General features: G+C 42.3%; 1 protein-coding gene across 3 annotated transcripts in view; it reads right to left on the bottom strand.

Moving 5' to 3' along the window:
• Window positions 1–25,855, bottom strand: part of LTK (leukocyte receptor tyrosine kinase) — a 124,808-nt gene that overhangs the window by 31,157 nt on the left and 67,796 nt on the right. For 2 of the 3 annotated variants that reach the window (XM_077322818.1, XM_077322820.1), the window contains 9 exons: window positions 23,241–23,327; window positions 22,622–22,799; window positions 19,136–19,286; window positions 14,489–14,620; window positions 10,504–10,660; window positions 8,469–8,651; window positions 5,394–5,570; window positions 4,280–4,432; window positions 1,861–1,971 (listed from right to left, as the gene is read on the bottom strand). In XM_077322818.1, coding sequence (XP_077178933.1) covers window positions 1,861–1,971; window positions 4,280–4,432; window positions 5,394–5,570; window positions 8,469–8,651; window positions 10,504–10,660; window positions 14,489–14,620; window positions 19,136–19,286; window positions 22,622–22,799; window positions 23,241–23,327 — 1,329 coding nt within the window. The remainder of the gene's footprint in view (window positions 1–1,860; window positions 1,972–4,279; window positions 4,433–5,393; window positions 5,571–8,468; window positions 8,652–10,503; window positions 10,661–14,488; window positions 14,621–19,135; window positions 19,287–22,621; window positions 22,800–23,240; window positions 23,328–25,855) is intronic. The other variant, XM_077322819.1, reaches the window with a different exon arrangement.

Raw genomic sequence — 25,855 nt, 5'->3', positions numbered from 1 at the left:
CCAAACAGTGATAGGCAAGATGGAGGCCATCAGGATTTTTATAGAAGCAACAAATAATATTGCTAAAGCTTGCCTGAACAGCATGAATTTATAAACTATACTTTGTATTTTACCATTTTTGTGGACTGGCTGCTTTGTACAAACAGACTGTTCCCTCACAGTGGCATCAGCCTCTTTGTGACTGCTTCTGCATGAGGAATTCGGCTTGACTCAGCACTTGCAACATGATTCCAAAGAAACGAAATAGCAACCCCCCCCCCCCACGCTAGGTTTTCTTGGTTTTAGAGGGATCTGGGACAGTCTCTCTCTGTGTGTGTAGGGGAATGATGTGACAACGAAGGCCATTATTTAAAATTCCCTGGTGTGTGTTATAACAGTTTTGCATTACAAGGCAATCCTAGTAATTTTTTAAAAAATATTTTGGATTTTGAGGGAGGCACTCAAATGGTGCAGGGAAGGAGATTTACACTAAGGCCATATCATGATGATTGATGACCTAAACGAACAAAAGGAAGTTTCTGCTTCCTGTTCAATGGCTACCTTGTACGGTAGTGAAAATCCGGGGAAGACAGGTGGAAGTGGACCAAATGCTACCCTGTGCAGTTGTGGGAAGACTTGGAACAACTAACCCCGGACTGAAAACCAGGTGGCAGCATGGTTTTGTGTCCTCTGTGTGGTAATGGTTTGTGCTAAAGCTCCACTGTCACAAATAAGGATGGCCATGAACCACAGAAATGCAGTTTGAGACCTGGGCCCATTCTGCATACATAGGATAATGCACTTTCAATGTGCTTTGGCAGCTGGATTTTCCTGTGCAGAACAGGAAAATCTACTTCTAAAGTACATTGAAAACACATTATCTATTGTGTGCAGACTAGGCCTGGCACTTACTCAGGAGTATTGATCTATAAAGCACTGAAAGACTTGAAATCCGCATACCTTAAGGACTACCAACTCCCATTATCAGACCTTTAAAATAATCTGTGAAGGCCTTACTTTCAGTGCCTCATCTGAGGTGAGATGGGTGGCCACACGAGAAAGATGGTGGTACCAAAATTTCTTCCCCAGGAAGAATTGTTTGCCCCCTCATGTTTTCTGTCAAAGATCATTATTTTAAAAATGGCATTTCCTTATTGACCATCATTCCTCTATATGTATTTGATTGTTGTTTTATATACATTGATTGTTGTTTTATTTATTTATTTATATGTATTGTTGTTTTATATATATTGGTTTTGTATTGTGGACTGTTTATTGTTTTTTATTGTTTGCTGCCTTGAGGTCCAAAATTGGGTAGAAAGACAGCAAGGAAAAGATTTTAAATAAATTAAACCTATAAATATATATTTGCCCCAGGGCTGCAATGATAGATTAGCCATATTCAGAGAAAATGTTTGGAATGCTAACAGAAATGAAACAATGGAAATGAACAGTACAAGCCTAAACAGAGTTACACCAGTCTAAATTCGCTGAAGTCAACGAGTGTGGCAGAGTGCAACCGTGCTTGGGACTGTACTGAAAGTTTATTGCCACTGACAAATTATCCACACATTAGCAAGTTTATTACTCCATTCCCTCCTCTCTCCTTCTTCACCACTTGTTTTGTAATGTGTGTGTGCCTACACACTTCTCTGAAACTATTTATCTTTTAAAATTTCAGAGCCGAGAGCCATGGGGCTGTTCAGCGATAAGCAGCATTTCCTCCTTATTTATTCCCTTTCCAATCACATAGTGTTCTTATCACCCTATAGCTCTCCTCTTAGGCTCAGGTCTTCTGGTGCAGCCGTCACACAGGCTAGATTAAAAGGCAGAAATATGACTGGATGAGATTTGCAGATATACAAGGAAGATGCCTCCTACCGATCGATAGGCTGCCACAAGCAAGAGCCATTCCAAGCACCACAATAATTGCAACCACAGTCAAGAGGAGTGGGAAAGGCAGATGTCCTTCTGGAAAAGGTCCATGGATCTCTGGGGGAAACACAGAATAGTCAATTAACATTTGCCTACAGCTCCTATATAGCATCCTGGAACAAGAACATAAGAACTGCGCAGTGGTATCATCAGAGCCAGACTATGGGTGGAAGTCCAGGGCCCCAGGCTTCCAACGCAAGCTGTAGCTCCGAGTGTGTTTACTCAAAAGACAAGACTTGCATATTCCAACAAGCTTGTTAAAGATTTATTCTGTGCTTCATATGTGATGCATATTTGGTCAATAGATGGTTCCTTCTAAGTCCATCAAGTCCAGAGTAAAAAAAAATCATCTAACCACAGCAGAAAATAATGCCTTAAATCTAAATCAGACCCTGAATTCAACCAGCTCATCATTCTGTTGGCAACTGTGGTCACCTCCTCTGAAGTTCACAAGTAAAGACAATGTTGCTCATATCCAGCTTCACAAACCAGACCTATGCTTCCTCTGAATACGGTGGCTGTATTTAACTAGCCCATTAATACACCAGGACAGAAATCAGGCTTTTTACATGCCTTCTACATGAAGGGGTGGTGGTGGTGGTAATGGGTCTTGGTATAACACATCTGATTGCCATCCTCAATACAAATGATTGTGGGGAAATGCAATTTATGTTGGCAGAGTTTAAATGTGCAAAGAGGGGTACAGCATCAGACTGATTACAAGAATATAATAGTTTTATTATGAAGAGAAACAACTTTGTACAGAAAGAGGAGAGAACTAGTCCTAACAGTTTAACTGTCTGTTCTACTCACTGATTCTATTCTGAAGGCAAGTAGGGAGGAAGGGTACTCAAAAGAGCAGGAAGTTTCCTACTGAGCCAATCAGGACACTAGAAGAGATTACTTGGAAATCATCCAGAAGTTCCTATTCTAACTGTGCTAAATATATATCTCCTCTGATGTTCCCTGCAGGACACTTCATATTCTATCCAGTCATGCATACTGCAGAATTGCATATCCCAACAATTTATTCAATGCAATAGATTGAAAAATAAATGCATTCCTCTTTTTCAGGATTCCTATGGTAAATGACAAATAATGAGCAGGATAAAATACTATAAAATAAAATACTATGAGCAGGACAATAAAATACTATACAAGTAAGTATGAAGGAGACCTTTTCTGCACATATTCCTCAGGTTCTGGAACTCCCGGCCATAAGAACTCCAGTCAGCCCTTCATTACGGGCGTTCCACTGGGCCTTTGAGAGGGGAACTTTGTTTTGTTGATTTGAATGCTAAACTCTGGGTTTTTGTTTTTCTTGAGGTTTCATTGTTGCTGACCTGGTGGTTTTATTTGCTGAGTTTTATTGTTTATTTCTGTCGATTTTATAGGGGTTTGTGTAGTTGTGTAGAGAGCCAGTTTGGTGTAGTGGTTAGGAGTGCGGACTTCTAATCTGGCATGCCAGGTTCGATTCTGCACTCCTCCACATGCAACCAGCTGGGTGACCTTGGGCTCGCCACGGCACTGATAAAATTGTTCTGACCGAGCAGTGATATCAGTGCTCTCTCAGCCTCACCCACCTCACAGGGTGTTTGTTGTGGGGAGAGGAATGGGAAGGCGACTGTAAGCCGCTTTGAGCCTCCTTCGGGTAGGGAAAAGCGGCATATAAGAACCAACTCTTCTTCTTCTTCTTCTTCTAGTTTTAGGCTGCTGCTAAGCATGTTGTGATGTGTTATTTGTTTTCAGTTGAGCAGTCCCCAACCTTTTTCCAGTTGAGGACCGCCTCCAGGGGTGGGGGAAAGCTGCCAGCCTGGGCATCGCGCATGCACATTTTCACTAGCAGGGGGCGCTAATGCACATGCATGGCAGCTCTGCGCATGGGCGTTTGCGTCCGCTGGCATGCCGGAGGCCGCGCCTGCCTCTCCCCCCCTCACAGTTAGCCGGGCCGCAAGGAAAGTGGCCGCTTCGCTCGGGGCCTGGTGAGCTTCTTGTTGCGGGGGGGGGAGGGAGAGGCAGGCATGGCTGCCAGCGGCCCAGTACCGAGGCCTTGGCGGACCGGTACTGGGCCGTGGACTGGGGGCTGACGACCCCTGGACTAAGGCACCCTGGGGTTCCAAAAAAAGTGCTGGGTATAAATACAGAAAATAGATAAATAACCACACCAGTAGAACAAACCCAACCCACTCAGAGCCAAGCATCTCAGTTCCTGGGATTCCTTGGACAAAGAAAATTATTATTAAGCCAGTTCAACTCTCCAGTGTAGTGATGTTTATCATCTTTGAACCGTGAAAGAAAAAGCTGGAGAAAATAAGCAATGAAACTGTATTTTATTTTGAGATAATAAGAATATTCCATGTTTTACCTGTACACGAGACATTGTCATTGGCTAAGACGGCTCCAATCCCACAAATGCAGATTGGCAGGGTGGTGTCAGGACCTGGCTTGCAGTTGCCTGACTGACAGTGGGTGCAGTTCAAGAAGATTTCAATCACCACTTCACCATGGCTTTCCATAACTGAGTGAGCAGGAAAAACTAGGCTTTAAATGGTGCCAATCCAGGCCAGGAATAAAGAACAGATCTTATCCATTTCATAAAGCAGGAAAAGAAACAAGTTATTTCCTGTCTTTCCTCTATTCTCTTGCACCAACCAACCCCAGAAGTACTTCAGTCAGCCAATGGGGATAATCGCTATGAGCAGTGTCCAGAACCAAATGCAGCAATTATGATAATATGTTATAGCCCCTGTGTGGAATCCACTGAAAACTCACTCAAGTGGCAGCATAAAATGTGCATTAGACTTACCATGAACGTTGGCTCCAGTGGGTGTAGAATACAGCACATCAGTGCCTGCAGCCACATGGATAGGGAGCCCTGGCACCAAGATACTGCAATGAACTAGCCCAGTTCACAGGGTAAGCCTACAAGGAGCCACAATATAGAAGTGGCCGCCATCACAGACTAAGCCAATACTGTGGGACATGTAACACTGAAGGGTCAAGACATCCAGGATTTTGTGCAGCAATTCCTGGTGAAGTTGCTACCTCATTAACCCTGACCTGGATAACCCAGGCAAGCCCAATCCTGTTAGGTCTCAAATACTAGGCTGATCTTGCCTGGTATTTGGATAGGAGACCACCAAAGATGAGGATAGAGTTTCTCCAAGAACCCCATCTCAAACCCTCTTTGTAATAGACAAGCATAAAAATAGTATATGGATAAAAAGTTATATAGTGGAGATAAGAGCAACAACAAGAGACGAGTTAGATTCAGCAATCCACACACGCAAGGATCATGGATCTTTCCAATGTTTCCCTCACCCAACTGTATTTTCTGACTCCAGGAAATTATATCCCTGGGGTCGCAGTTCCATGTGGACAAAGAGAAAGAGATAGGCAATTTTCCTGGGTCCCGAGGTCAAAAACAGAACAGACTTCAGGGGACAGCAGAACAGAGGAAGATCCACAACTGTCATCACCTTCTGCTGACAGATTACTGGATCCAGACCACTGTGTACTAGGGGTGGGAAGGTGCTGAGAGAGTGGAGATATCTTGCCTGCCAAGGGATGCAAGAAGATCTCTCCAATTGGATTCACAAAGGAAAGGCCATGTTGTCCATCAGCTGTGATATCATCCATTTCAGAGGCATTACCACCTGGGAGAAGAAGAAACAGCCGGTATATCATCATGCCTAGAAGGTACAATGAGGAATCCGTGGGTTGTTTGATATCCCAGTTTATCACAAGAAACTTAAAAGCCAGATTTAACATTTGAATTTTTAATAAGATCATATTCTTGTTAGGCCATTCTTGCAAGTAATGCATGGAGTTTTCCCATTTCTAGTATCTGTAAAACAAGCACGCAAGCATTATTATGGGTGCTTGCACACACACTAAATAATGCACTTTGTAACTGGATTTTAATGTATGAAATGGCAAAATCCATTTGCAAATTGTCACTGAAGTGGAATGAAACTGCAGTATTTAGCATGTGGGAAAGTGCCCTATATTTGCTAAGATGTACATTTGATTTAAAAATATCTGCCTTCCGTATATTAACACAATTAACAAGTGATGGGTTCTCAAGGTGTTCTATCGCTTGTGAAAAGAATAGAATCCTAGACTAGGAAGGGGCCATGCAGGCCATCTAGTCCAACCCCCTGCTCAACGCAGGATCAGCTAAAAGCATCCAGGATCAGTATCTGTCCAGCTGCTGCTTGAAGACTGCCAGTCAGGGGGAGCTCACCATATCCTTAGGCAGCAATTCAATTGCTAAACTACTCTGACTGGAAATCCCCCCCCCCAATATCTAGCTGATACTGTTCTATATGCAGTTTTATCCCATTACTGCGAGTTCTATCCTCTGCTGCCAACTAGAACCGCTCCCTGCCCTCCTCCAAATGACACCCTTTCAAATACTCAAAGACATCAGTCATGTCCCCTCTCAACCTCCTCTTCTCCAGCCTGAACATTCCCAAGTCCCTCAGCCTTTCCACAGAGAGCTTGGACCCCAGGCCCCAGATCATCTTAATTGTTCTCCTTTGCACACTCTCAATTTTGTCCACATCCTTTTTGGTGAGGCCTCCAAAACTGCACTCCAAAACTCCAGGTGTGATCTGACCAATGAGGTATACAGTGGGACTATAACATCTTGAGACTTAGATGTGATGCCTCTATTGATACAGCCTAGACTGCATTTGCCTTCTTTACCTCCGCATCACACTGTCTGCTCATATTTAGCTTACAGTCCACAAATAACCCAAGAGCATGTTCACACACACTGCTACCCGGAAATATGCATGCTTCTTATTTTTGTGACCCACATGTAGAACTCTGCACTTATTCTTATTGAATTGCATCTTGTTCTCATTTGGCCACTTTTTCAGCATATTCAGATCTTATTGGATTCTATCTTCTGGGGTGTTTGCTACTCCTCCCAATTTGGTTTCACCTGCAAATTTAATGAGTATTCCCTCCATCCCCTCATCCAGATGATTGATAAAAAGGTTGAAAAGTGCTGGATCCTGTACTGAGCCTGTGGCACCCCATTAGGTCTTCAAGAATGATGATGAAATCACCGTTTCTGCCTTGTCTGTCTAGCCCAGGATTGTTTATTTTAACAATTCTCCAAGGTCTCGAGCAAATGTTCTTCTTAGCTCTGCTCTCTCGGAATCTTTAATTGTTACCTTAAACCTTAAACAGGCAATTGTGACCTTAAACAGGTAAAGCACACGCCCTTCCCCTGAGCCTTTTAAAGTAGACAAGTCTCGGGATTATAAGAGCCTAGCTAACCATCATACATGTCCTATTGTCCAAGGAAACCCTTTAGTTCTCACTCTTCCAATCTTAGGAAGAAACAGCTTTCAAAATTCTGGGCAATCTAAATATCGTTGCCAATATAGGCAAACTCATAGCAACATCCTCCATTTCCATTGTTTCAGCTTTCTTAAGCTACCCAGGCATGCTTAGAGGAAACGTAATGTCTTTTTAAATGGAGAAATTACTGTTGCCACTTGCAAAGTTGAATTATTCACTGAAGTATCAGCAATGCCACGGGCTAGTGTGCAGAGATCATGAAAGATGATAGTTATCCCTGCCACTGAATCCATTGGCTAAGTTGATGTTCGAAGGTCATGAAAGGAGCAAAAGCAGGCCATCCATAGGGAACTTTCACAGGAAGATTTTATCCTATTTTGAATCAGGTTCAGTCCCAAGGTGGGATCATTTCAATGGGGACACTGGGAAAAGGGCTTGTTGAATTGGATACACTGCAGAGTTGGATGGGATTTCAGATGGTGCTGCACCATTCCTCAGCACCACCTGCCATTTCTTTTTGTTCCCCTCCCGTTCAAGTTTGCATCATATGAATACAGTGAAAAACTGCTTCCATTAAAAAAAACAGAAATGGGCAGGAAAAATAGTGCCTCCTTATGAAGTGCTATGAACAGTTCCCACGAGTCAGAAATGCAACCACATGCAACCAAACAAACAACCCCCTTCCCCAAAAAACAGACCAAACTTTCATTAAAAAGTGGGACAGTAATGCTTATACTTTAAGGTGTCTGAAATGGAAAAATAAACTGTTTGCCATCAGAATCAACAATGCTATAAAGAGCCTCCCAGCCTGCCTGAAAGGAACCATCCAAACACTCACATTCCCAATCAGATATCAAGACAGATTTAAGAGCCTATCTTGCAATGTTCCCTTTTCTCTCTCTTTTTTTTTAAATTTAGAAAACAAAGCAATGGCACAGAGGGGATACAGAAAGGAAAATTGTGTTCAGCAAGGATAATCACACATAGCAGTGTGTATAAAACAGAAAACAATTCAAGTTCCCAAGGAGCTATAGTATCCTGAATGTAGGTATCTGGATCAGATGTGGACCTTCCCAATGCAGGCCACTGGTCCATATGTTCTCAGGCCCCATCCTCCCTGATTCACTGGAATAGGATCTGCAATAATCTTTTTTCTTTGCTGATGACTATACCAAACATCACCAAAAAAAAAAAAAAAACGTTTTGATTAACTGTAGTGAAGATCTAGCCTGACCCACCTTTGTATCCTCCACCTCCACCACCAGATGTACAAGCTCCTCCTCCTCCACCAAAGCCACCTGATGTGGCCCACTGGAGTTTTTCCAGTGCTTGGTGGCAGGCTGTGCCACCTTCTCCACCTTCCAGCAGGGATTTTCCAGCCCAGGAAAAGTGGGTGATATCTTCCCAACCACCTCCTCCACCTGTAGAACATAAGAGACAACCCAAGAGGCCACGATCGCATTTCACAGAATGCAACAGAAGCACAGAAAAAGCATCCTACAGAATGATCCTTTCCATATTTACTGAGAAGCATGTCTGATGGGGCTTATGCCTGCATCCCACTAAGTGCGGATGCAGGAGCATGTAAGTTTACAGCCCCCTCATACACCCCAGCATTCTTTGACTCTCGAAATCTATTTTAATAGTACTGCACAAAAGACTGTGTGCTATGAAATCTTAGATTACTTGATGGTGACAAGAGCACTAAGAGAGACCTATTGTAAGGGCTACTGTGATAATATGTCCAAATTGTTATGTGTGCATCAAAATGTTTTACATCATTCTGAGGCAAGAGGAGTTGGTTCCTATATGCCGCTTTTCTCTACCCGAAGGAGTCTCAAAGCATCTTACATTCACCTTCCCTTTCCTCTCCCCACAACAGACACCCTGTGGGGGAGTGCGGAATCAAACCCGGCTCACCAGATTAGAAGTCCACGCTCCTAACCACTACACCAAGCTGGCTAATTAGGTTTTTTTTCTAGGTAGTTGAGTTCTGTTATAACTAACTTCCAATATAGCCCCTCTAAAATTCAATGGACTCATTCCACAATAAATGTATATACAATTACAAGACTTAAATTTGACGGAAAGGAATTTTTATACTGAATAATTTTTCTGTTCAAAATGACTGTGTAAACATCCATGGTTGTGACCTGTACTTTCAAATTCAGATAACTGAGACAGGACCCACTGAAATCTCCCAAACTTTTCCTTAATGGATTAGCCCAGGCCTAGAACAGAGGGAAAAGTTGGTGTTCATTTAATTTTTTTAAAAGAGGAAAGCAGAAGGAGGGGCATGATAGAGATTTAAGAACTGTGTGGGAAAACTGGTTAGAGATTCTTTTTTTCTCAATAGCTCATAATATCAGATCTGAGAGTCATACAGTGAAATTTAAGCCAAAGTCAGGTTCAAGCCAAACACTAGACTGCATTTCTTCAATACACATCATTATCTTAAGAAATGTATTACCACAAGATCTAGTGATCACCACCTTTAGGTGTGTTATAAGGGAGGACTACATAACTTTCTGATCCAAATACCTATCAAAAGCCATATGAGATGTATTGAATTTCCACGGTTACTAGAAGGTAAATGAAAGCATATTGTCTTTTCTTGAGAACTGATGTGGATATTCAGGAATTGTGGCAGCATCCAATGAAATCTTTCTTAGGAACTAGCTGAAAAATCGGCTCCTGAAAAGGGAAACTCACAATTGCTCCCTAGGTCTATGGATAATTGGAGGGGGGTTACTGTTTTTTTTTTTTATTGTACGTTTTTAATTCACATTTGTAAGCCACCTTGAGCCAAAAGGGAAAGGAACAGTATAATCATTTGAATTAATAAATAAAAGCATTATTGTTTCTGAACTTACGCTGCCAGTGAAATTTCTGTGCCTCTTCCAAAATTGCTCTAAGGATTAGAATAATTCTCAATTGAACACAGATTAAATTTTCCATCCATGTCTTTGAAATCAAATCTCCTCCTTCATGCTAGGAGAACATTTGCAGTAAATGCACTGTCATTCATTAGCCGTGTTTTCTGCTAGAACTTTCTCCAAATTTCATTACTTTTTGATGCCTGTCTGCTCCCCAACTGTTATGCAAATATATTTGGGTGCCTCAAATCTCAATATAGTGCCCTGTCTCTTTGTGTTGAAATTTGGGGACCACTTCTATAAAGTAATTGGGCTGTTCACATTAAAGTATTGGCAATGCAGGCTTACTTGGAATCCTACTCTGGTCTAGTCAACAGGGTTTACTGCCAATCCTTACCTGCTGCCCCAGTTCTCCCATTGACTCCAGGTAGTATTGTGCTGTTCACATACTTTTCCAAGTAGGCATCTTCTAGGGAAGTGTCCTGATATTTCAAGTAACCGTTTCCTCCTCCTCCTGCGGCAATGAGCAAGGGTTCTAAAGCGCCATCCTTCTGCTGCTCAATAAGGCACACACACGTACAGACACAATGAATGTGTTGAGGAGGTCCAAAAAGTGCAGTGAGTTCAACATCAAGGCCCCATTTTTAAATAAGGGGGAAAGTCAGGTGTTCATGGTTATAACATTTGCCCCCTCCTATAAGTGCAAAATGTAATGCAACGACACTGAGCATGCTTGCACATGAATTTAACAGCAGCAGTTACACTGTGGAGCAAGGCATCTAGCTTTTAGATTAAATTCTAGTAGGAGGTATAAAATCCTTAGAAATGTTAGCTATAAGGATTTTTCAGCCTTTACTGAAAAATGAAGCCTTAACCTGGCTCAGCAGACATTTCTCTCTCTCCAGGGACCCTTGGAATATTAGTTCAGTGGCCAGGGTGTCAAGAACTGACTGGTACAGGAAAAAATGCAATCATTTCTACTTGCAAGTAAATAAGCACCATACAAATTTGCCATTCATCAGAACAGTTATACTGCTAGATATATATGGGTACTTTCACACAAATTAAATAATTCAATTTCAATCCACTGCAGTGGCCCTTTGCAAGGGGATTTCACACAGAAGAAGAAAAGAGTTGATTTTATACCTTAAAATAGAGTAATGGTCAATATCATAATATCACATAGGCAACTGTTCAAATGTAATGAGGTTTATTCATACGAGTACCCCCTCAGATATAACAGGGTCCGTTTCTATGAGTACTGTATTCAGCCATCTATATACTGAGGAGTAATCACTGAGGAAGCTCCTGGAAAATGGGTTTATTACCTGGGACCCTCCTTTTATTACTCTGATTACTCAGGATTTTGGAATAAATCATATAGAAGAAGAAGAAGAGTTGGTTCTTATATGCCGCTTTTCCCTACCCGAAGAAGGCTCAAAGCGGCTTACAGTTGCCTTCCCATTCCTCTCCCCACAACAGACACCCTGTGAGGTGGGTGAGGCTGAGAGAGCCCTGATATCACTGCCCGGTCAGCACAGTTTTATCAGTGCCATGGCGAGCCCAAGGTCACCCAGCTGGTTGCATGTGGGGGAGCGCAGAATCGCTTCTAATGCCAGATTAGAAGTCAGCACTCCTAACCACTACACCAAACTGGCTCTCAGAACAGTTTGAGTTTTGAAGATTTTTATCAGCCTTCCGATATCCTTTGCTTCATCATCTTGACAAGATTAGAAGGCACCACTTTTAACCACTACACCAAATCCAGTTGCAAAGTTCGCTGAGAATGAATTGAAAGTGAGTTATTTAGTATGTATGAAGGTACCTACAATGTGCAAGCCCTCACCATTAAAATCATTTACACCTAAGCTGTGGACCAGGAAGAGTGGACAACAATCTCCATGCATGTGAGACAAACAGAACTGAACAATTCTTTGTGTAACAGTCTTAATCTTAAGAGGGTGTCATCAATTTTTTCAGTGCTGATTTTTTCAGAGAACATCCATGCCTCAGGGTCAGACAGTTTTAGGGTAACAAAATGTAGTACAACAGGGGCAAAAGTTTAACTGTTTCAACTCTTTCAGCTGTTTTAATTATGAACCTTATGGTTCTGCTGTATTTTTTTTAATGTTGTGAACCATTCTAAGTCCCACATTGCGGGAGAGTGGTAAGATATAAATCTCAAAAATTAATAATAAATGAATAAATTAGATGCTGGGAGAATCATGATCAGTTCTTCTCGGGATTAAAAAAAATGCTAATTGAAACCATGTGGAGTCCTCCTCGTGGCTCTGTGGTGAGCAAGAAATAAAGATTCAGCCTGATCAAACAGGCACATGCAAACTATTATTAGCCCACAAAGAAAATAAAATGTTTTTTCCTTTTGAGGGCTAATAATTACAAGGGGTGGGGATTAGTTTTGAGCAGCAAAACCACATGGGAGTAGAGAGTGCTAACTCTCTCAACACTAATCCAAACTGGCCATTTGCAAATCTATTCGAAATTTACGATTGGAGACAGGATCTGATCAGAATTGGTCTAGCGTTTTTGTTTTTCTGTTTGTTTTAAATACATTTATTACATATCAGGTGACAATACAATGAGTTGTGCCATTATAGACATGGCAGAAATGTTTTCCAATGAAAGCTCAGACCAGTTCATGATTGCTCCCCATGTTTCAGAGGCAGATATATGAAGAAACTTCAAATTGTGGGTCTGGACAGTTCAACCCTTAGTGCACAAGAAGGAAGAGTTATACTAAAATCAATCTTACAAAGATTAGAAGTTAAAGATGTTCAATTTTTAGGTTCCTCTAATAACAGTGTATTTTCTCCCCATTTCTGGGATATTTCTTTAATATACAAAACCTCCCCTTTGTATCTCCAAATTTTGGAGACATGCCCATTAAAAAGAGCATTTCTATTAGCTCAACTTAATATCTTTCACTTGAGGTAGATTTTTGAAGATCCTTCCTCAGAAGCAATATTGTTTGCCTGGGTGTCGTGTCCCTGACACATTATACCACATACTCTTGTAATGTCCTAAGATTGCTCTATATCGTTGCCCTTTATGTAATTATTTGAAGAAACTGAGATCGTTCAGTGTTGACGAGAAACATAGGATTAAAAGTATACTAAGTGTGAGGGACTCAACAATAATTGTAAAAGTAGCTAAGTCTTTGCTGGCAATTTTAAATGAAAATCTTTCCATGATGGAATTTGTAACTGAAATTGTTTAAAATTTTAGTTGTATTCTTTTTTTTTTATGCCAATAAAGGAACTGACTCTGACCCTGAAGACATTTCCATTTCTCTCTCCATTCTTTTGGGGTTACTCGGCCAACAGGAGACAAATTACATGCATTCCCAATTTGTGTTACGGCATAAGCCCAAAGGGGGGCACAAAACACACTTCCATGAAGTAGAATGATACCATATTTGTCATGAAAATCAGGTTCATTTTTTATGGTGAGCTCATCTCACTACTGTACGTTGAACACTATGGGCAGTGCGATCTTCACAATGAGCAAAAGCATCTCCCTGATCCAAAGTCCCACTCCAGAACTGGTCAGTTTGGATTGTCAGTTCAGGTTCTGGGGTTGACAGGTACTCTCCAGTGGCAGGTGCTCTCCACTTGCCTGCACTTGATCAAGTCAACAGTAAGAGAAAAACTGAGGAGGATATTACATCCTCCCTCCTATGACACTCTAGGAATGTTCCCAGTCTCGATGGTAAAGATTAGGGGAATTCCTGCAGCATCAGAGTGCGCTGTGATTTCACTTCCAGGCAACCACCCAGAAGCAATGTCGCTTTCAAGCCTCATCCACTATAGGTCCTGGAAGTTGAGGACACAGGCCTTGCATCCCTTTCAGCACTGATTATGGGTTTTTCAACACTCAATTTTAATAGTCATTCCCTTTGACCAAGCAATCCTTGGAACTGTAGTTTCTTGAGGGGGAACAAGAGATCCCTAACAGAATATATACGATCTTTGAATTAAATGCCCTCTCCCCAATAAAGAGGGGAGTCAGGATATATTATATACCTAGTGCTGATTCAGAGTTACAGCCTTCTGTGGAGTCACATGGACAACAATCTCTTTGGTAGTAGCACCAGCTTTGGAAAGATCTAAACTGTTGGCTGCTTTCCACATGACTTGGCCAGATTGCATCATGGGTCCTGACACCAGAACTGGATGCACCTTCTGGTACTCTTGGCAAAATAGGCTGATCCATATAAAAAGCAGCATACAAATGCTGTAGCCTTTGTGCATGCTTTTATAAATATGGACTTGAAGACTGTAAGGTTTTAGTTAAGCCTTTGGTCAAGCACCTCTGGGTGTCTGACTTTCATGAGAAGGCAGGCAAGCAACACGAACACTTACCCTAAAGATGTACGTGGCTCCTCCACCCCCGCCCCCTCCTCCAGCCCAGTCAGTCAGACCCTTCTCTTTCTTGTAATCTTCTTCAATAATAGATGATTCCCCCAAGCAGATCTGCTGAGCCAGAAAGCTGCCCTGAAAGGAAACAAGATGGCAGCAGCTATAAACAAGCACAGGAGTATTATTAGGCTACTAACCAAAAGGGTTTCTTTGGAAATTTTCAAGTGTCCTATTTTTTCACAGTTATTCACATTTACATGTTCCAAAACTTCATTGGCTTGAAGGATCTAAATGTGGCTCCTTCATCCCCATCGTCCAGCCCAGTCAGTGAGGCCCTGAAGGATCCAAGGAATTTACCCCCAAATTAAATGGAAATATCATTTTTAGTGCTTGGCAAAATTAAACATGGAAATAAAGAACTTCCCTTATTATAAAAAATTACTACCTCCCCCAAACCTTTAAGCTAAAAAATGGCAGCTTATCAGTATTGTAGATCACCTTGGTTTAATGATGTCACCAGAATATTGACAGATTTTGACATATACGGTTTCTACTTTTGAAAAAAATCCCATAGAAACGGAATCATAAATAGCAATAGATCTTTGAAAGGGGCAGCAGTCATTAAGCAAGAAGCTCTGACCAGACAATGAACTTCTCTTGGAAGCTTTCAAAGCATGCCTAGACGCTAGCAGTCCAAGAGAAGAATACTTCACTCTGAAGACTGACAACTAGACTTAGAACAAAGTTTGAGTCTAAATGCACCTTTAAGACCAACAAAGTTTTATTCAAGGTATAAACTTTCAGGGGTAAGCACACTTCCTCAGATACAATGAAATGGGAATTACCAGTCCATACATATAGGTAGAGGGTGAGCAGTAAATTCATAGATTCCAGAACTAAGTAGGAATAACAAGCTTTGTTTACAAAGTTACCATTTGTTTGGGTTAGTTCCAGGGGAAAACATAGTGAAGAAATTAAATATTTTAACACAGGAGATTAATGGGCAGATGTATCCTTAATTGTTAACTGAGACAATGCCATCATGCCATCCGTCTTCTGGAGCATCTTCTTCTTTGAAGTGGCAGGATTAGTTGTGTAGAGTTATCCCCACCTGTCCCTAGACTGGAGCAAGACATGCCAATCTACTATTCCAGATTACTAGTGGACAACTAACTGGGGTGTTCCTTCACGACCTGCTGCTGCTGGGGACTCACCAGAAGCTGGAAATTTGCTGCTTTCGAAAATATGAAGATGGTCTAGACTGGCTCTTGTCCAACATGGCTCCTGGTTTCTGGGACACTTGTGAGAGTCAGACAGCAGGAAGAGGAGCCCTGCTGGATCAGGACAAGGGCCAGACTAGTTCATCATCTTCAACCTAGAATAAAATTCTGTTGGTCTTAAAAAGGGGGTCACTGGACTCAAACTTTGTTCTGCTGCTTCAGATTTGCAAGGCTACCCACTTGAAGTTAGATTCAGAGGTAGCATTGGGGGAGTCAGAAAGATCATGTTGATACTTCTATTTCCACTGCTGGGATAATAAACGCATGTCTGACTAGTAAGCAGCCAAGCCATATTTGCATCTTTGATTATTTCCAGATCAACCGGATACACTGGGTTGCTCAACAACCACACATGCCATCTTCTGTATTTTCTCCTTCCCCCTTCTTCAAGCTGCTGTTTTGGTGCATATCAACCACATGGCTCAACAAACATGAGTTTCCCCTTGACATACTAGCAGTTACCTAGAGCCCTGGCCCTTAGTTGTAGAAGTGCTTTGGAGGAGCTGGGAGAATATTATCTCAGGAGCTGGGTGCTAACTCCGCCCTCCGCTGAGTAGGCTATAAAAGGCTCTTGCTTGCCAGAGGAAGGCAGTGCTTTGGAGAAGTTGGGAGAACATTATCTCAGGAGCTGACTGCTAGCTCTGCCTGTGCATAATGCAAACAAAACCCAAAAGACTCTTGGGGTCTGGATTAAACCATAATACTCTGTGAGGAGCCAAGAGCAAGAGCAAGAGCAAAAAGACTTTATGGATCTGGGGGAAAAGGTAAAGGACCTGGGAGCACAGGTTGTGTTTTCATCAGTCCTTCCTATAAGTGGCCGAGGCATAGGAAGAGAGAGAAAAATGGGGGGGGGGGAGATTCACAAATAAAATGCCTGCTGTAAAGGGCTGGCCCCAATCACAAAACACGGAGAGGTTCTACAAAATGTCAGGAGGTTCCAAGGCATGCATCCTCCTATGACAAAGGCCTCCATTTCCATGTGGGTAACTCTGGGTTCTTCTGAAGCACTTCCTATTCCAACAGAGTAGAAAAAAGGCTGGATTGGCTGTTTCCTTTGGGGAAGGGATGCAGAGGAACCAGAATGGGCCTGAAGCACCCAGTTGGGTGACATGGCACCCAGGAATACTATACCATATCACAGCAATTGATATTAGATGGGCCCAGGAGTGGAATATGAATAACTATCAGCACAGGGAAATCCTGTCTTTATCTGGGTTCACATTTCATTCTTCTGTATTGGGTACTATGCTATGAGAATAGTTTATACACTGTTTTTCATGGCCAAGTTTCATTGAGACCCAGATGTTTATAGCTGTGTGATCTTTGTTTTTCTCTTTGCAGAGAATATCTAAATGCTCATTACAGCAATGGAAAAAAACCCTATAAAATTTTATGTGTTCTGGCCTTGAATCCTAGATTCTACAGTCTTGGCTGGTAGAAATTACTCTTGTGCGCTCTTTGTCCAGAGCCAAATGCAAAGAAGATTTGACACTAGTGCGTCAGTAACAGCAAGAGCTAAAAATGCAGCAAAATCCAGCCTGTAGAGAAATATGTTTCCCATGAAGGCCAGCATGCAGATCGCAGCTATTTGCCATATGTGGCTGCTCTATTAAGGAAAATGAGTGAGGAGAGTATCTCCCTTTGAACACACTGGGGATTATTTCTTGATGGTGACCTTTCAAAACGATTGTGTAAATAATAGTAATGATATAAATAGCTTGGTAGAAAAGTGCTAAATACAGAGGTTTAGAGGAATGGCAGCATGTGGTGGCTTCATTAAAGCACATAAAATAGGAAGCCAAGCTGATAAGCCTGTTTTGAAGCCCAGAACCAATATTTTAAAATGGGCTTACTGGACTGTTTTTCATTTTTGCCCTTTTTGCAGAGGCTTGTCATTTTGACCTCTCTTAGAGACAGTTCCTACATTAAGCAAAACAAAGTGCTATCCTGGGTTTTAATTAATGTTCTTAGTGTTTCATTTTTATTATGCTTTGTAAGCTATCTTGGACAAGTTCCTGGAAATGTAGCATAATTTCTTTTTAAATAAAATAATAAATACAACTCTTCCTGGACAGTCTCACGTCAACCTGCTGATTTACAAACAACTACCAAACAATTCCCAGTTCTTACATACAGGAAAAACAGCCTGAGATGCAGAAACTGGACCCTCCGTAGTAAGAATATTCCACTTTGTGGGCACAAAGATATCTTTGTTAGAGCATACAAGCATGCATCCCTGAATGTTGAGGTGGTACAGTACAGAAAAGCATTACCATGATTCTGCTGAATTATGGCCCTTAGAATTCACACATGTCATTATGAAGAATGACTCCAGTCTAAGTGAAGTCAATGAATTTATATGAGTAACTCTGCATAGGATTCTCCTGTCTTAGTGTAGAGAATGAGTCAAGCACACACTACAGACGTCAGCAGGTTTCAAAAGTATCCTTTCTTTCAGAAAACCCTGACAATTGTCAGCCTGGAAGAAAAACTAGTATGTCATGGGGAGACTTCTAAAGATAACTCTCACTAATCACCAACTACAATCTCCATGTTTCTTTGTTGGAAGTCATGATGGCGGTGTTAAAACAATAGTTTTGTAGTCTAGAAATTCTCTAAGGCAAGCTTTCTCAACCAGGGTTTCATGAAACCCCGGAGTTTCTTGACAGCTGTGGAAATGTTTCCCAAATGGGTGGGAGTTAATTTTTATATATTTTTAAAATTTGTTAAACATTTATCAGGCAACATGACAATATCTGGTCATATCAACCCATCCACCCTCTCCCAAATTGGCCAATGATGGGCCTGCAGGAGTGGGAAGGGCGGGAGCCCTAGGTGGGCGTGTACACAGCTATGCTTCCCAACCCTATTCTGCATGATTGTAACACTTCTGGGGTTTCTTGAAGCCTGAAGAATGTTTCAGGGGGTTCTCAATGGTAAAAACATTGAGAAAGACTGCTCTAAGAGATGTTCTGGTCTGACAAAGTCAGCTTAGATTCACAAAAGTTTATATCCTGAAAATATTGTAGATCCCTAAGGTGCTACTGGACATGGATTTTGCTTTGAAAATGAAAGGCCAGCTCTCCTGATGCTTGCAAGTCACACAGAAACACTGGCATGCCCTGCCCCAGCTATTACCAGCCCCAGCAGGCGACATCATAAGTCACATGTTTTAGAAATTCAGAAATGACAGTGCAAAAGTGAGTGCCATACTAGTGATATCCCTTTTTGAGCTGATATTTGTCCCATTCCCATTTTTAGTGCTGCTACCTTTGGTGGGGGAAGCTGTCTCCTAAAAATGTTAATCCACCCACCCACTGTCAGTATATTTGTTGCGATCATGCTCAAGTGTTAAAAGTAAATCCCTCACCCCTGGGCAGGCATCTTCTCCCTGTTGTCCCACTAAGATGTACAGGAGCTCATCCTTCTCCAGCTGGAAACTGGCTGAAATAAAGATCCCATGGGATCTCTTGTTGTGGTTCTTGGCTCCTTTTCCTCCAGCTGCTCCGTATGCTGAAATCCTGGGGGGAAAAGTCAAAGCAATTAGGGAGAAAATGTGCAGCATCACAGCCAGCTGTAAAATTGCGTCCAGATGCAATCTCCCTATACCAAGCCAGTGTTTCCTAGGCTTACATAAAAGCCTTCAGAGTGACTTGGATTATGTGTTGCCAGAGCAGGCTGTGGCAGTAGAACACCAGGTTGGATCCAGATATTCCCTTTGGTTAATCAGGAGTTTCTCAATGAGAGAAAGGAGGCCAAATTCTCACTTAACAGAATGAAGTCATCAGATCCAAGCCCTTCCAATCAAGAGCATGACTGCCCTTACCATCATATGGCTCAAGACCTTCATTAGGACTGTGCTCTGGAAAAACAAACAAACAAACAACAGAAGCACTTTCGTTTTTCCACACATCTTAATACGGAGAGTTTCTCCAGGAATGCAAGGGCTGATGAAAAGATGGTGATCCTGGCACTATAGCCAGAGCAGAATACAAAACTCACTAGGAGAGCTAGGAAAGGAGCTATTGGTGGGTGCAAGAGCAGGGTAAACGTATACATGGGTCCATTACTAACCTATAAAAACTGCTGCAGAGGAAGCCATTGGCAAACAATTTCTGCTTCTCACTAGGCATGTGCATTTGGTTCATCCAAACAAAAACAAATATTTCCAAGCCATATGTAGATTTTCTAATCTGCTTCAGCTACTGGGATAGCTGACCTAAATAATTGTTGGTTTTTTTTTTTTTTTGCTTTTATTCAGAGCAGCTGTACTGCTGAAATGACTGCTGACTATTCTAACTTAACAGCTTGACCAGTCAACTAATCAGTTATTAAGATTAAATGGACAACAACTATTTAATTTTTTCCTTTTGCTCCCCACCCCCTAAAGGGAGGGAAGTGAAAGTAACCGCTGTAATGGCTTGTGTGCCATCCCTGCTGTAAGACTGGAATCACTGAAAGCATTCCAGCTATTCTTTTCACTTTCCTCCATTTGGAGGGGGGGGGGGGAGACCATAAAAGAGCCCAAAATGGCTTCCAGCCATTTAAACAACACCTTGATGGGTCCAACTGTCAGGTGTTAAGTTAAAATGGCTGGCAGTTACTTCAGGGTTCCATTTTGCTTCCTTCCCTTCCAAACAGAGGGAAGGAAAGGAACTGGTGGAATGGCTGCCAACTAGCCCCTCCCCCCCAACCAGTTCAAATCAGGCTCCCCAGCACAGCCCAAGCCAATCCTGTGGACAAACTGCTCTCTGCAGGAATGGCTGTTTATCAGGCTCTACAGGGGTACCCAGTTCAAACTGGGCCCCCAGAAATCCCCAAGCTAAGCCTGTGAAGAGACTTCTCTCCACAGAATCAGCTGTTTGGCAGGTTCTGTAAGGGGCCCTGGTTTGTGCCAGGCCCCCCAGAAGACCCCAAGTTGAGCCTGGGGAGGAAGAGCTCTCCACAGAATCAGCTGTTTAAACAGCTGGGGGGGGGGCTGTTCAAACTGGACCCTCCAGCAGATCCCAAGCTGATCCTGCAGGGAGACTTCTCTCCACAGGATCAGCTATTTGGCAGGCCTTTAAATGGTTCTCAGTCCCTTTCAATGCCTGGGAGCAGAAAAAAAATCAACTTTCCCGAATATCGAGAAATACCAATATTTTTCAAGTTCAATATACCTGAACCCTCCAAATACTGTTTTTTTATTTTGTTTATTTGTTTATTTTTTGCACATGCCTACTTCTCAATTTCCTTGAAAGCCCCTTGCTGGGGTCACCATAAGTTAGTTGTGACTTGTCAGGATATACAAACACATAATGACTGCAGACCATGGAGTAGAAAAGCGGGAGACAAATTATTAGAATAATTGTTGCCATTATGGCAATAAGGAGTTTTTAACTGCTTCAAGGGCAGCGGTGTGTGTGTATGCGTACCAGCCATTTTAATGTTCCATGGAGTACCAAAATATTGTAACTGTGTGAGAATGATGAGCCCAGCTCAGAGTTACATGTGTTCCTAACACAATTAAAAACCTAAAAGAGCTTTTCAAAATCCGTTGTAACTAACCTAATGGGGGTCCTGTGAGGGTCAGCATAATAAAGATGACTAAACACTTCACAATTTAAAAGTGCTATACAAAATTATTAGTAGACTCAGGAGTATAAGTTGGAAGAGATGACAGCCAACACAGCAGTGCCATCAACAAAGCTGGTGACATGTAATGGTTAAAAGAATGAGCTACGGAGCAGAAAACATTCAAATTGCACTTTAGGCCAATGCTTACTTGGTAGCCTCTGTCATGGATGAGAGCAGAAGGGGATGACATTTATTGAGATTAACCAGCATTTGTGGTGAAGCCGCAGCTACAAAAAATTTCATTTTGTCAGACAGGCATGGTTTTCATAGCTAGGAGTGAAAACCCAGTCTCTTTGTTATACTAGGATTTCTCTATTTATTGGCTAGGTTTGGGTGAGTTGTTGATGCCAGAATTCATGGTCCAGATTGGCTAAGACCTTTTTACACAGAAGGAGGGTGGTGGTGGAGGGGGAGAAATGAAAAGGAACTGTTCATTCAGTGTGGGAATATATCTGTGACTATGGAGGGAGCATGACCATACAAAAGACTGCTTCCGCTTTATGCATACACCCATCTGAATTTCTCAACAAGGTGTGGAGATCAGATATTTGGGTACTGTAAATTCTGAGCTAGATTAGCCATCCATCTCTGTTTCATTTCTTTTATGAATTTACTCCACAATTCCATAGCCTATATTTACTCTAAAATTATATCAGCAGGATAAAGCTTCCATTTGTTTAAGAGCTAAGAATTTGCCTTGATTCTTACCTGCGTGCCTTGAGGTGGCTAATGTTACCAAAGCAGTTCTGGTCTGATGCTCCGCATGGCACCAAACTAGAGGTGGTGGCAACTACCTAGAGGAAATGTTCTAAATCCTGCTTAAGAAGGGGTGAGGAGAAGTGTCAAATTCCTGCTGGGAAGGGTGGGTTTACCTCATCAACTCCTTCCCTAACTCCTGAGAAGGGCTGCGTCTTGCTCATAGACTGTTAGTCAAAGCTGAGGATGGCCTGTTGGGCGGAGAGCCAGTTGGTATAGTGGCCTCCCAACTGGTCAGTCCTGGGGCGAGGGGCCAATCAGCATCCTCGGCCCCAGACTGGCAAGCGGAGGGCCCAATCGGGAGGCGCTTTGCGCCTCCTGATTGGGCCCTCCTCTTGTTAGTCCAGGGCCAGAGGCCAATCGTTGACCCCCCCCCCATCCCGGAAAGTACTCTGCGGAGTGGTTACAGATGTATTCTAATTGCTTGGAAGTGCTACTAAAAGGATAAGTCTTGCTGTTATCACTACCTGATAACGATACTCACGTATATCGGTTTGATGCTGGCACTTTCCACACTTGCACCCCTCGTAGATGTCCCTCTTTCTCCACAGTCACTGAAATATTGTCATTGTAATAGGCACTGTCACACTGTGCTTGAGTTGGCCCTCGAGGCCCGCTAGCTCCACAAGGTGTGAACCACCAGTGAACAACAGGTGCTTCTTCTACAACATCAAAGGAAATTTGTATTTGGAACTAAGGTGTTAGCTTCTCAATCCCACATGACCTGCCCATCAGAAATCCTCCCCACCCCCCACTGGCCCCAGAGCTGTGGAGTTTTTTTTAAAAAAAGAAGCTATGATCTCTGTGCTGTTTTCCTGATGCAAATCTTTTTTCTTTCCCAGCTGCTATTTGACTGGGATACACACACACACACACACAAGCACTGTGTAGGTCCCTCAAGAAGAAAAGTGCTGTTTTAAAAGGACTAATAACGGCTGTGGCAGGTGGATAGGGATTCAGATCGTGGGAATGCAATTAATGATTTCCCCCCATGTATGCCTCTTTCCTTTCCCCAGAGGGGCTGTTGTTTCAGGTCCCATCTATTTTGACCCTTGGCTAATGATGCAGGAATATTGTGGATACATAGTGGGTAGACAAGTCACCTAAAAGAAGGGATTCTTCCAAAGGGTTATGTATGTTCATTTCCCATGGATAGTGTTGCTTTCCATCAGGGTGGCTTTGTCTTCTTCCTGCCACAATTTGGGAATAATGAGAAGTGGGGGGGAGATAAATGGAAGGATTCAGACAGAGAATTAGCCAAGTTATTTTGCCAAAACCAAGGCAGTTTTATCTACAAGGCTACAGAAAAAACGGAATTTAGACAAGTAAAAGGCTATGACATACACTGTATTTTCCATGCTACATTTCAAGAACAAGGATTCAGTGGCTAAGTGTAGTGGTACACAGTGGCACTGGGGGATAGATAGATAGATAGATAGATAGATAGATAGATAGATAGATAGATAGATAGATAGATGATAGATAGATAGATAGATAGATAGATAGATGATAGATGATAGATGATAGATGATAGATAGATAGATAGATAGATAGATAGATAGATAGATAGATAGATAGATAGATAGATAGATGATAGATAGATAGATGATAGATAGATGATAGATAGATGATAGATAGATAGATAGATAGATAGATAGATAGATAGATAGATAGATAGATAGATAGATAGATAGATAGATAGATAGATAGATAGATAGATAGATAGATGTTTTATTATGGTTTGCACCAGACATATAACAGAGGAAAGTATACAATGCATCCCGGATAAAACATGATATTAAAATACATACATATATATATGTCATATATATATATCATATATATATATAATTAAACGTAACTTTAAAACTTGTTAATAAAATGTATAGTGGATTTTGAAAACTAGAGCAGAAATAAGTCTGAAACAAGATCCTCATATTTCATTTTTCATGGCGGACCCTACCAGCTCCATGAACTCTACATACTATTGAACAAAATTTAGCAACAGGTTTAGTGAATTTGGGGGATTCATCAGACAGTAATTTATTGATAATATCTGTGTTACAGTTTGTCCTGACTTTTAGCCAAGTTATTTTGCCAAAACCAAGGCAGTTCTGTCTACAAGGCAACAGAAAAAACAGAATTTAGACAAGTAAAAGGCTATGACATATACTGTCTTTTCCATGCTATATTTCAAGAACAAGGACTCAGTGGCTAAGTGTAATGTTACAGAGTGGCACTGGGGGATAAATTAAACGGGGGATCCTAAAAAGAGTTACATCCTTCTAAGTCCAGCTTAAGGTGGTGCGGTAAGAAAAGAAACAGCAAATGAAAAGGAAAATGCTTTCAATAAAATCTAATAAACAAACAAACAAACAAACAAATAAATAAATGGATAAAATAATAGTTTGAGCTATTATAGCCTTTACTTCCCTCCATCGTAATTTATTTCCATTTATTTCCCATCACTCCTGTCCAGACATGTTGATTATTATTATTATTATTATTATTATTATTATTATTATTATTATTATTATTATTATTATTATTATTATTATTATTATTATTATTATCTTTCGATTTATTGCCCGCCACTCCCTTACGGCTCGTGGCGGGTTACAACATTTTAAAAACCCCAATAAAATCCATTAAAATCCCTCAACAACAATTACAATATAACATTATCGGTTAGCAAGCTAACCTGGCAAGATAGGCTAATCAACCTCCCCCTCCTACTACAAGCAGGTGGAGAGGGGATACTGATACTAATCCCCAATCTCCCCGGGGGGGGGCATAGATGTTAGCCTTGGCCTCAACCGTAAACCTGACAGAAGAGCTCCGTCTTCCAGGCCCTGCGGAATGATGGAAGATCTTGCAGGGCCCGCAGCTCTCCCGGGAGCTCATTCCACCAGGTAGGGGCCAGGACCGAAAAGGCCCTGGCCCTGGTCGAGGCCAGGCGTGCTTCCCTGGGGCCGGGAACGACCAGCAGATTTTCTCCCGCAGAACGTAAGGCTCTGCGGGGAGCATAGGGCGATAGACGGTCCCTCAGGTATGTGGGTCCCAACTCGCGTAAAGCCTTGAAGGTTAAAACCAAAACCTTGAACCGGATCTGGGCAGCAATTGGCAACCAGTGCAGCTGCCTCAGCACTGGCTGAATGTGGGCCCTCCAAGGTGTACCAGTGAGGACCCTGGCAGCTGCATTTTGCACTAGCTGGAGTTTCCGGACCAAGGACAAGGGAAGGCCCGCATAAAGCGAGTTACAGAAATCTATTCTGGAGGTGACCGTTGCATGGATCACTGTGGCTAGGTGTTCGGGGGACAGGTAGGGTGCTAGTAGTTGGGCCTGGCGAAGCTGGAAAAATGCCTGGCCCACTACTCTTTTGACCTGCGCCTCCAAGGTCAGGGAGGCGTCAATGATCACACCCAAATTCCTGGCCTGGGACGCGATGGTAAGGTGCGTCCCTCCCAGGGTGGGTAAACGCGCTTCCTGTTCCCGACCCCTACGTCCCAACCACAGGACCTCCGTCTTGGAGGGGTTGAGTTTCAGGCGACTCTGCTCGAACCATTCTGTCACCGCTTCCAAACATCTGGCAAATGGTTCCGGGGGAGAGTTCGGGCGGCCGTCCATGAGGAGATAGAGCTGGGTGTCATCAGCGTACTGGTGGCAACCCAGCCCAAAACTCTGCACCAGCTGGGCCAGAGGGCGCATAAAGATGTT

This window comes from Paroedura picta, chromosome 2 (assembly GCF_049243985.1).
Source record: "Paroedura picta isolate Pp20150507F chromosome 2, Ppicta_v3.0, whole genome shotgun sequence".
NCBI classification, from domain to species: Eukaryota; Metazoa; Chordata; class Lepidosauria; order Squamata; family Gekkonidae; genus Paroedura; species Paroedura picta.
This window is presented reverse-complemented; position numbering and strand designations above follow the sequence as displayed.